This window comes from Fusarium mangiferae, assembly GCF_900044065.1.
Source record: "Fusarium mangiferae strain MRC7560 genome assembly, contig: FMAN_scaffold001, whole genome shotgun sequence".
In the NCBI taxonomy this organism is placed as follows: domain Eukaryota; kingdom Fungi; phylum Ascomycota; class Sordariomycetes; order Hypocreales; family Nectriaceae; genus Fusarium; species Fusarium mangiferae.
Window position 1 is genome coordinate 961,492 of NW_024573921.1, and position 12,041 is coordinate 973,532.

The following is a 12,041-nucleotide window of genomic DNA, read 5'->3' on the forward strand; positions in this document are numbered from 1 at the left end:
GCGACTTCAATGTTCACCTATGCTACTAGTATATGGTCATTTATCAGCAATACCACGTAGGTATGTTAATTAAGGCATTTCGTAAGAGGTACATATTCGTTGGTGCCAGCAGGTTAGCAACGGCCTTTGTATTTAATGCCTGGAAAACAGTAAAGGTGTGCTGGACACTCTCATGGAATCCGTATATGGCCTCATGATAAGAGGTGGCCAACAGATACGGAAAAGCTGTTTGTCAGATGATAGCCTGAGTATTGACGATGCAAGAAACCTTGCATGAAGAGTAAAAAATAACCAATAAAAGCCCATGATACGAAGAACGAATCGGTACCTAAAGATGCCTCGAGCATGCCTGGAAATGCTGACTAAACCATATTGATTCCTAGGATATGGAGTAAGGTAATGGCCAGCCTAGCCAGCTCACCCGATCCTGATATCGGGGTGCAAGCATGGATCAAGGCCTGACTTACAAGCATTTAGATCACCTCACAAAGAAAAATGACGAGCAAGCAAGGCACCACTAGGCAGCCCAGCACAGATCGAGCCAGCGAACAGGAAGACGTAGAAGAGCGAATAGATTGGCGGTGCCCAATAGTAACACAGGATTTCTCCAAGGCGGTGACGGTAATGGCTGGTGACGGAAGGCCATGAGGTGGATCACTCGCAGCAGGCTGGAGGCACTGAATGGGTGGGTATCACGTGCAGCCTATCCACTCGAAGGTAGGTAGGGGCGACTGAATTTTTCGCTTGAGGTCCTTCCCTGCCCAAAGTCCCCCGCCGCTTTCAAAACATCAGGTCGACCTTGAAAGTTTGTCAATCAATCTTGGGTATACCCACATTCAACAACGGTTTTTTCAGGTATTTAGGATCCATTCCCTCAGCATCACTTCGCACCGACGTCCATCTCATTCTTTACCCATTCGATCGACCGTCTTGCGCTGTTGCCGACCACTCAACAGAAGCTAACTCACGCCTCTCAGCACCCCGCTTGTTTACATCCTCTGCATCTGTCGCTACAACACCACAGACACAACCATCAAGATGGCTGAGCAGCAGACTCCTACCTTCAAGCTCGTGCTTGTCGGTGACGGTGGTACCGGAAAGGTGTGTAGGTTCCTATGATGCAACATTTCTTTCGCGATGTTATCAACGACGTTCGAGCCCTACTCCGCCAAGTCGATTCTCGAGAGATATGAAGCGATCCCCATCACGCATCAACATCGACTAACCATCATGTGCGACAGACCACCTTCGTCAAGCGTCACTTGACTGGTGAATTTGAGAAGAAGTACATGGCCACCCTCGGTGTCGAGGTTCACCCTCTTGGCTTCACCACCGTAAGTCTCGCGACCCCACGTTGACCCATGCGGGGCACTAATCCATCACAGAACTTCGGTCAGATTCAGTTCGATGTCTGGGATACCGCCGGTCAAGAGAAGTTTGGCGGTCTCCGTGATGGTTATTACATCAACGGCCAGTGCGGTATCATCATGTTCGATGTCACCTCCCGCATTACCTACAAGAACGTCCCCAACTGGCACCGTGAGTCCACCCCGGTCATGATATCATCAAACCCGCAGTTAACATATTCCAGGTGATCTCGTCCGAGTTTGCGAGAACATTCCCATCGTTCTCTGCGGCAACAAGGTCGATGTGAAGGAGCGCAAGGTCAAGGCCAAGACCATCACTTTCCATCGCAAGAAGAACCTCCAGTACTACGACATCTCTGCCAAGTCCAACTACAACTTCGAGAAGCCTTTCCTCTGGCTCGCCCGCAAGCTTGTCGGAAACCCTCAGCTTGTAAGATAATATCTCACGGTCTCTTGACACAATACACATGCTAATCAGAACTAATAGGAGTTCGTTGCTGCTCCCGCTCTGGCTCCCCCTACTGCCCAGGTCGACGAGAAGCTCCTGGAGGAGTACCGCAAGGAGATGGACGAGGCCGCCGCCATGCCTCTGCCTGGTGAGCTTTCCGACGACGATCTGTAAATGACTCGTGTGGTTACGGAATACTTTTGTTGAGGAGGATGCTGCCAAACATCCAAGGAACGATGCATGGGCAGTATTTGAGGATGGCACATAGGCAGCCGAAATGACCATTTATGAGATACAGGGTGAAAGTCCTGGAGTTTACAGTAGCGTGATTATGGGGCGGCACAAAAGACAGGCCGTCATGCCTTTCTTTGGGGCTCAAGGGACGGTACCACTGCAAAGAGCAGTGTCTTATTTAGTTTAGCTAGACTTCCTCCACCAAAAACAACGAATAGGGCCAAGTTTGCGTGGCTTGGCTAAGACAACGACCAATGGCCCTTTGATGGAATTCACTGTGCAATTGTGCATAAAGTGATCATGAAGAGATGCAAGACATGTTCAAAGCGGAGGATCAGTTCCGAGCCATTTATAGTGAAGGAGGGCAGATTTGAGTGTACTTAAATCGATGTCTACCAGGTACAGTGAACGCTGACACCCATGTGACGATGAGGTTGGCATACCTACATACGGATATGTGTAACCCCAGTGTTCGGAATTGTTAACCTACAGCTCTTCATTGTATGGAGGTGCGATGGTACTAGGTCCTCAGCCTTCCTTATCACACAAAGCTGGTACCGTGGTGACACGAGTTATGAAAGCTCAATTATCACCCTTGATTTGACAATTCCGAGCTTACCCATATTCTGCATGCAGCCTGCCGGTCTCTTCTAAGGTAGCCGTGGGAGCCTTGCAGTAATCTGCAGCCGAAACGTGAGCAGAATTGTACACTGCTCGATCAGTCCCTGAGCATTACTATGAGAATCCCTTGTGCTGGTGGAGAGTCCGAAAAGGGACTGGACTTTCATTACCAAGCCAGAAGATTTTCTCAAACGCAAAAAGAGGCACTATGCCAAAGACCATGGTTATTGTCTAACCTGAGAAGATCGCATCAACATTGTTGACCTCTTGTGGCGATAGTTCTTCGAATATGCCAGTGAGCTGAGCTTAAACGTCGGTATCTATAAATCATGGCACAGCCTATGATTGCCTACGATTTCTGTACATCAAATGTATTCAAAATCAAAGGCTCCCTGTGGAGATTTCCTTTAATTCGTTATGGACATGGTCACATACGTTGGCGTAAAATCCCTGGTAAGATAACTCAAGTTCCCGACCTACTAGGTAGTAAGAAGTAGATCTGATCGTGTTGGCCAATAACACCGACAGCAGCTCTCTGTGAGCGCTGATTCGTAACATCAGATTGATAACACAATAAATATCGGTAGAACTCTAACTCAAAAGGTCATCAAAACTACTGTACTAGCCGACCGTTAATACCGTGACATACACAGTAGTCCCCAGTGATGCGGAATAAAACGTGATAGTAGAGAACGTTGATGAATGTGTGAATCAAGTCTTGCGGTACTCAAGTGGTACTAACTTGAACCCCTTAATGCAAAGGAGGAATCTGGATTCCAAGGCCAAGTGCAAATGCACACGGCATCCCAAAGCTTTCCGAAGGCGCGCCTCAATACCTACTGACATATATGCTCTGTTTGTGTTTTTTTTGTTGATGCAGTAGGCCGGATGTGAGACGCGTTTAGAGGACCCATCAAAACAATACGAAACATTGGAGCCATGAATGGATCCATAACACGTACCTGGCCGTTATACGAGAGACTGAGGTGGGCGTCGAAGTGTGAAGTAATTGAGATCACAAAGGTGGTGACTTGGGAGATCACCAACCTCGATAATGGATGATGGAACGCAGATGATATCAGAGGTTTACATCAAAAGTAGTAGTTACAAGGATCCAGCTGATGGAAGAATGAACTCGAGATTAAGCTTGGCAGTGTGTTTGTTTATTTAGGTTAAGTTCCTATTTAAAAAGGATGGATGGCGGGCATGACACCCCTGCGTGCTGGCGCATGCAGCCACTTAATGAAGCAGGGGTGTCAATTGACCACGAGATGGTCCCCAGGATCGCTAATACCACTTGTTAATTGACTACGTGGGGCAGCATGGTAACTGAGAAACAAAGGGAATGGAGAAAGATTGATGAGACTATGTATGTGATTTGTCTCTTTACGTCGCCCACAAGACGACTCAAATGCAATCGGAAACATGTGCCCAACTGATATCTGAATGCATTCGCATGCATAATCTATGCAACGGGATGACTAGCTGCATATCGACCAGTAGAAGGCTGCTTGAAGAAAAACTAAGAGCTAAGTTGCTTGCGTGGCTTGTATGCTCTACCCTTTCCTTCAAAGTTCAAACGGGACAGAAAAAAATAGAGTTATACCTAGCATTTCACGCGTTGTGATTGTCCTGTAGCGCGCGTCTTTTTATGTTGTTGCGGGGTGGTGCAAAAGGAAAGGGAAAACAGTGCTTCATATCCAGACTAGGTACTAGGGGACGAGTCAGATTTTTTCGCATCTGGCCGATAAACATTTATGTATCTGGAATAAGACATTTTATATGAAAAGCTTAAATAATCAAGACACGGTGAGACACGCTCTTCATACCGCGTTATTTGAAAACTGGGCTATCAAAAAAGACAAGGCGGGAAAGCTAATCTAAAAGAACATAATGTAGATCTAGAAAGGTCGGTAGGGGAGGTTGGTTTTTTTTTGTTATTGCTGGGTTCCCGTCATCCATGTATGGTGCAGGTGGCAGCCAGCTGTTAGCATCTCAGGAGCCACACGCGGCGGATGGATACGTAAATTAACAGGGGTGCGCGTTTACTATACAAGGTTTACGCGGAGGCACAAGCGCCAAAAGCCTCCAAGACAAATGGGGTTTCCCTACAGAGCACAGTGGGGACTCCACTCGAGGGCCTAGGTACGAAGGGACGACTTTCATCCTGGGCGGGCCGCCTCGTTTTAGAAGACGCCTGCCAACATCAAGACAACTTCGTTTTCCTTCTTTCTCTTCTTCACCTGTCATCTTCATCATTATCTCAGAAAGGCTTCAAACCATCGGGTCTGATATCGCTCCCACCTTGCAGGTCGATCTCCAAGTTGATATCTCCCGATTGTTGTTGTTTCTTTTCCAGAACACGAATCTGGCGTCTCTCTGACTGGGCGGTAATGCGTCTGAATCTTCAATAAGGCCACCTCCATTTACCCTCCTCTCTACCGCAATCATGGCCGACTCTACCAAATCTCCTTCTTTCGCCGCTACGCCCGATAAACACGCTCCCCCGGCCCCGCGTTTTCACGACATCGCTGTCACGCCCCAGAGTCTCCCTCCTCTCGCCGATGCGTCAACCAATTCAGCTGTATCTGCAACTGATTCGGAGAAGCATCCCAAGGGAAAGAGGAAACGGACAACGTATGTTGATCTACCTGAAATTTCGATTCTGGCTGCAGCGATGTATTGGAAGGACTGAGCTAATTTTGAATTGATGGCGTTGTGCAGGGCGAAAGACAAAATGGTCCTGGAAGAGGCATACAGCAGTAACCCTAAGCCCGATAAACAGGCGCGCCTAGACATTGTCCAGCGCGTATCGTTGAGTGAGAAGGAAGTTCAGGTATGGCATTGACAACATTGCATTTGCTATTAGATCCTGGCATTGACATGGCGACCTACCACGCGTCTTCCCATGGGGTATCACCAAGCTAACATCATCCCTTCCAGATCTGGTTTCAAAATCGAAGACAGAATGACCGCAGGAAATCTCGCCCTTTGTCACCGGGAGAAGTTGCTGCTCTTCATCATGGAATTATGCATCCCTCAACTTTCGACCCAATTACACACACTACAACTCCAAGCAAACCCGAACGTCCATTTCCAGTGTCCGAAAGTTCTATATCTCGATTTGGAGATCCCATCTCTGTGCCCCCTCGACATTTCGACCGGACACCCTCCATGCCACGATATCACTCAGACCTTGTGAATAGCACTCCAATCACCCTCGGCCATGACAGTTTTCGCTACTATCCTGACGCCACTCCTAACCGCATCGATCCTACTCTCCCACACGAAGCTCGAGATGTATCCCATTCTTTGTCAAGCTCTATATCTAGTAATGTTGGCTACCTGTCCAACCGGTGGAATGCTGGGGCCACTTCATTCTCTACGCCAGCTGCTTTTGCCCGCAGCGGTGACGATTCATTCAGGTATGCCGCATGCAATTATACTAGGTGTGCCTTCACTAATCAAAGTAGATTTGATACGTTCCCTCCGTCCTCATGCGCTTCTGATCGTGTCATTGCCACCCCTCTCTCCCAAAGCCAGCCCAAGGTTCACCTTTCTACATCCTTAGACGGAAAGGCAGAATTAGTCTCCAACCAAGGCTCTCCTTCACGTGAATTGCCCCCTCGACCATCCTCCACAACGCCATACTTGCCTGAGGAGCGACAGCGTGGTCTGCAACGAGGCCTACAACGTAGTAGCAGCGCTGTTACTCTCCCTCCTCTTTCGGAACTCACTAGCAGTTTGCCTCCTAGTCTTGTGCGAGGTCGGTCTCGTGATGTGCATGCCTGGGAAAAATGTGCGGACGCTGAGAACCGTGATGAGCTGACAGCGCAGGCCGAGTACGAGTCGAACGGATCGGCGGCTGCAGCTATTAACATTCTTCGTTCTACGAGTGGGATTCTTCAACCAAGCAACGCCAAACGCAACGCTCCCATGACAAGGCCCCAACGACCTCATCAGGCAAAGAAGGCAAAGCTGGATCCTACTGGGTCAAGTATTTCACGACTAGACGCGGACTTGGACGAAAGGGAAAAGGCTGACAGGGAGCATGGCAAGGTGAAGGTTTCGATGTTGGTCTCTCCGACAGGTGGTGACTCGGATAAGGAGAACTTGAGCCCTGACGAGGAGACCAGTTCCCCGGATTCTTACCACCGTCGACCTCTGCCGCCTGCCCCCAAACATGTTGGCGATAACCCTCGACGAGTTGGCCGAGCCCTGCAGGAGCAAAAGAGCCCGAACCTACTCGCAAACCGCGCAAACATGGCGCCCACACGACCACGTTCCATCGTCAAAGAAGGATTGGAGATTTTCCAGGACAGGATGAAACCAGTGCTGTCTTCCAGGGAGCAAGACATGGCTCGAGGTTCTCTCAGCCCTAGCAAAAAGCCCGATATGGACTGCGTGGCAGGTCTTCTTTCTCTCAGCCAAGGAGCTTGGAGGTGAAGAGGGGATAAAAGTAAAAAACTATATCTGTAGATACTGGGGAATGGAATCCCGGGAAAGAGCGAAATGACTTTGATATAGCCTAGGCTGACTATTGTCGTTTCCTCTTCCGTGGCAGATAAGGGATCACTTTCTTGCATGGCTCACACGAGTCTGGTTCTCGATGTTTACAGCCGTATAATGTTCGGTAAAGTCCTGATTCATGGCGGCACGGGATTTGGGATTTGGGTTAGAGTTCGGCGCCTGGAATTTGTGCTTGTAAATATGTTCGTATTCACATACTGTTACTTGATGTGATGGAGAACGGAGCCAGTCACTTGGCTTCCTGGATGGAAGAAGAATTGACACTAAGAGACTGTCTCACAGGACCTTCAAGGAAAGACTCAGGTTACCACTTCAAATGATGTTCAGTGATACCCAACAAAGAATGATTGATATTGTAATAGCACTGGAGCAAAAACCGAGGTTACAGAACAAAGGACAGCCGGGCCTCAGAGTTGAACTAAGCACATAAGCATATTCAGAAGCCCATCGAAAATAAAGCAGCAACCTGAAACTCCTTGATGGCCTGTCAGAAGATATTCATATCAAATTCTTGTGAACGTCTCGAGACTTTAGAAAACCCAACTGTTGCCTATATTATTCCCCAAGGCACCATAGTGACCCGTGTCAACCAATCCTACAATGTCCCCCTTTCCTTGCTTCAAAGTTGAAGAGGCGCTAGACGTTGAGTGAGCTTTCGAGAGATTACGCTTTATCCCTTGACGGGCCTCTTGCTGTTGAGCTATGTGGCTACATATCGTGTATTGTCTTGACGAGATCATAATCTGTCTTACATCTTATCTAAATGTCTAAATATTTCCCGCCATAGTTCCAAAACTACACCACTTTGCCATTCCGCTTATATCAAAATGAAGATAAAGCTGATCTATCATTGTACCCAGATCATCTGAAATGACAGACAATAATTGTAACGCCGCCAACACCATGCCTAAAACCAGCTCTTATCCAAGGCCGCTGATGCCATGTATTTTCCTCACATACCCAGAAGGCTCATCTGCCGACGGATGGGGCTCGCACTGACACTCCCATCTTCACTTGCGTAGCATGCACTATCGGTGTCAATGTCCCAACCGATATCGTCATCATCGTTGCAACTATCTCCGGTGTCGGCGTCGAAAGGCTTCTGTGCGGAAGCTCTAACGTTCCAGCGAAGAGTACGGCTCACGCTGTCAAACCACTCTGTATCGGTGCGTGTTACAGTAGGGAAGGGGTACTGAGAGGCAGTGATTGTGACGTGATCACCTTGTCGCAGCTCGAGTCGACCCTTGCCATCAAAAGCGCAATAGGCAGTGGCTCGGGAATTACGAGGAACAACAACTCGAAGAGCCATGGTATCAGAAAGAACCATGGGTCGGAACGATAGGGTATGAGGGCAGATGGGTGTAAGAAGGATGGCAGGAATGTCAGGGTGAACAAGAGCGCCACCGGCAGATAGCGAATATGCTGTAGAGCCAGTTGGGGTGGAGAAGATGCAACCATCTGCTTGTACAACAGTGAGGAGTTCATCATCACCATAGAGCTCCAGGTTGGACACATAGGGGGAAGGACCACGATCGATGACGAGTTCGTTAAGAACCTCGAATTGCTCAGGCTCTTCGAGCTTGGGTGCGTCCAAGGCACCGGCTCCACGGTTGCTGCGATGAACAGTACACGTGAAGCGCATGCGGAGGTTAATTTTCATGCCATCATCACCCATGACTCTGTTGAGATGTTCTTTGTACTTCTCAAACTCAAAGGTGGTCATGAAACCTAGACTTCCCAGGCTGAATGAGAGCACAGGAGGTACAATGCGCTGGAAGAGCCATGAGGTGAAGAGGACGGTACCATCGCCACCAAGAGTCAAGACAAGATCGAACTTCTCAGGCTGGCTCCAGCACAAATCAGGTGTCCAGTACTTGAGCATGTGCTGGAAGCGCGGGTTCTCGGCAAGGAGACCAGACGAGTCGAAACGTCGTGAGTTGCGAAGCTTAGCATCGACGTAGACGTTGACGCCGAGGTCGGAGCCATAACGGGGGGTCCGCAGAAGCCACCCGGCAAGCTCGCGAGTAAGATAGACGAGCTGGTTGTCGCGTGCCTTGGTGACAATCATGATGTTACGGACTGCGCGCTTGATGGGACGACGCTGAAGCTGCTTGGAAACCTCTCGAACACCAGTTGCAGTCGCGACGAGACGCGAATGTGACATGGAAACATCATTCTTGATTTCCTCGAGGACCTTGCCGATGTCGACAGCGTCAGCAAATCGCTGATGGTAGAAACATGGCGACTGTAAAGTTGAGGCGAGAATGGTAGCGGCCATATCAGATGAAGTTGTGTCATTGCTAGAGGTGGAAGTGTAAGTCCGGGCGGTGTTGGGTGTGTTGATAGCGCCCGTGGTCAAGCGAGACTTGGCGAGGTCATTGAGGGCATCAGTTAGGCTTTGCGAGGGCGTGGCAGCGGCAGAGTTCTTGGACACACTCGTGAAGCCAGGTAGAGGGCCAGCCGAAGGGGCTGGTGGAGAGTTCGACTCTGAAGGTTCCGTCTGGCGAAGAGAAGGCATGTTTGTGTGTGGGAGTGCGAGTGACAAAGCGTCGGGTTTGTTGTGTCGGACCACCGAAGCCAAAGCCCTCGGGCCAGAACTAGACCGAAGTGCGTCTTTCTGAGTTGAAGAAGACGAAGCTGAATGATCTGCAGTTGATGAGGGTAATGGTAGAGTGGAAGATTGTGAAGAGGGCGAGCTCAATGAAGTTGTATCTTTTGGGGCAGATGACAAAGTAGAGGCCCCACAATCTTCCAGGAGAGTTTGAGGTTTTAAACGATCCGAGACTGACAACGACAACGGAGATGGGGACAATGTTGAGAACACATTTGGCTGCTCAACTTCTAATTGTGTGGTCTGAACAGTGTCCGAGCTAAAACCTGTATCGGCGAGTGTGCTCCTCTTATTAAGGACAGGTGAATGGGAAGAGCGAGCAGGAGACAAGCAATACCCGTTGTCTCGGGGGCTGCCAAGAGCTGGGTGGAGAGCCGTGGGAGACAGTACGCCTGTCATACTTCCGTTGCTGGCGGAGTAGGCTAGGTACTTGGGTCGTTAGACTTGGAGGGGAGGGGGCAAAGGAATTGGTGGACGAGGCCCTGTAAGTGACCCGTAACGTGGAACAGATGGGGGATGTTAGACCAGGACCCTAAATAGGATAGAATCCCAAAATTAGATGGGGTTCCAATGTGACGAGCACGCGATGTCTCTCGTTGTCTTTGTTTTTTATCGTGTGCTTTCCCACACAATACTTGATTGTTCACCCGACTTTTGCTGAAGCGGACTTGTTCACTGCTAAGTAATTTTCTTGATGAATCCTGGCGGCGATAAGCAATAAGCTTGGCCGATGGGAATTCCGACACAGGCGAGCGGGCCGCGGAGACAAGCGGAGAAAAGCTTCGGAGTTGATAAGTGTGAATGACAATGCAATGCCGTACTTGCAACCGTATCAGGTACAGTACCGACCACGTTCCGACGATCGAATCTCACTCGATTCCAGTTTGCGCTGTACACAAGGAGTGAACCCCCCAGGGGCTGGCCTGACAAGCAAGATACAGATGACGTCGCAATGCAAGTCTGTTGCTACCTCGCTTCCCCTGTGATCCCCCGAATGGAATACAAGGATGTGCTGATAGAGCGATTGATGTACTGAATCAATCAGTCACCGTTCACCCTGAATATCGAGATATTAATAGACTCTCGTCCAATAATCTCTCCTTGATGCAGCGAGGTGCGGCAGGGTTGTAGAATATCCAATTAGGAAAAACGGCAGCAGCCCACTCTTGGAAATCGAAAAATCGAGAAGTCGAAAAGTGATATCCGTAACCCCCGTGACGAGCTATCTTTCTGACCGTTGCCAAATCTCGTCGAGAACCCAGTCTGTTGCGGGGATGAGACACCCACTCACGGAGATACGCCAGGGATGTCGATAGCTTTCTTAAGACGCAAGAGCCGAGCCGAGCGGGAGGGACACGCCGCTATTGGTTGTGCTTGTGATGAGAATCCTTAGTCGCAGCAATACACGATGCACGTGGGTGATGTGAGCAGCTGGGATCAAGCACCAAGAGACTGGTTGGACTAGATCCTGAGGTTGTTGGTCGTGCTGTTGGTTGATCTTGTTGGTTGCAGTGTTCGGCTGCCGACTCTATATGTTGCTCAAATTCAACGTCACGGCGGCGGCAGTTGATTCAAGGTTGAGGCTGGGAAACGAGAACCTTCTTTTGCTATCCACAAAGTGCAACCGGAATTTCGGGAAGAAACAGCGAAGAGCCACACAGAGAAAGGAAGCAAGGCAAGGATTCCGGGATCTCTTTTGGCTGCAGTGCAGATGCAACACAACACTACGCCAGTCCAAAGCTGCAAGCCACAAATATGTGATGTAAGTTTTCAACGACCAGCGAAGAAGATAGGTTGTCGAGCGGATTCAGCCCTCAAAAAGAACCAACAGGTTAAATTACTTGGCGCCAATGGGAGGGTTGTGACAAAGAAGACAGAGACGCAGCGAGCGACCAAGAATGTTGGTGACCAAGCGAAGGAATTAAAAAAAAGAGGCCGTAAGCGAGAGGCAAAGATGAAAATAAAGTGGGCGATTTTGCACGAGACTCACAGAGTCTTGTCGGCGAACGCGTGATTACAATCAATGTAAAAAAAAGAGAACAAAATATGAGTGCTCGAAGGAGAGTGTTGAGACCGGCTACCGAACCCAAGAATTTGCTGTGTGCTCTAGCTGGGCTTTAATACTCTGGCTTCATTTTCCTTGCGTGTGTTTTCGAACATCGCGAGCTATAAAACCTGCCTCTATCCCCTGTGTTTTAGCTCTAGGGTCCCAGCTTTGGGGGGGGAAGGA

At 49.2% G+C, this 12,041-nt stretch overlaps 3 protein-coding genes across 3 annotated transcripts; 2 read left to right on the forward strand and 1 right to left on the reverse strand.

Annotated features, from left to right (window-relative positions):
- Positions 1-1,038: 1,038 nt before the first annotated feature.
- FMAN_00829 (putative GSP1-GTP-binding protein of the ras superfamily) lies at positions 1,039-1,989 on the forward strand (the record flags this gene model as incomplete). The annotated part of the gene is made up of 5 exons (XM_041827919.1): positions 1,039-1,101; positions 1,242-1,334; positions 1,386-1,539; positions 1,592-1,797; positions 1,855-1,989. 5 exons carry the CDS (start codon positions 1,039-1,041, stop codon positions 1,987-1,989), a joined length of 651 nt encoding a protein of 216 aa, XP_041676162.1.
- A 3,130-nt stretch (positions 1,990-5,119) lies between these two features.
- Positions 5,120-7,116, forward strand: FMAN_00830 (uncharacterized protein; the record flags this gene model as incomplete). The annotated part of the gene is made up of 4 exons (XM_041827930.1): positions 5,120-5,307; positions 5,395-5,506; positions 5,614-6,095; positions 6,144-7,116. The coding sequence occupies 4 exons, from the start codon at positions 5,120-5,122 to the stop codon at positions 7,114-7,116; spliced, it is 1,755 nt and encodes a 584-aa protein (XP_041676163.1).
- Positions 7,117-8,152: 1,036 nt separating this feature from the next.
- Positions 8,153-10,210, reverse strand: FMAN_00831 (putative UTR1 protein, associated with ferric reductase activity; the record flags this gene model as incomplete). Its single annotated transcript, XM_041827941.1, has 1 exon — positions 8,153-10,210. One exon carries the CDS (start codon positions 10,208-10,210, stop codon positions 8,153-8,155), a length of 2,058 nt encoding a protein of 685 aa, XP_041676164.1.
- Between the last annotated feature and the right edge of the window lie 1,831 nt (positions 10,211-12,041).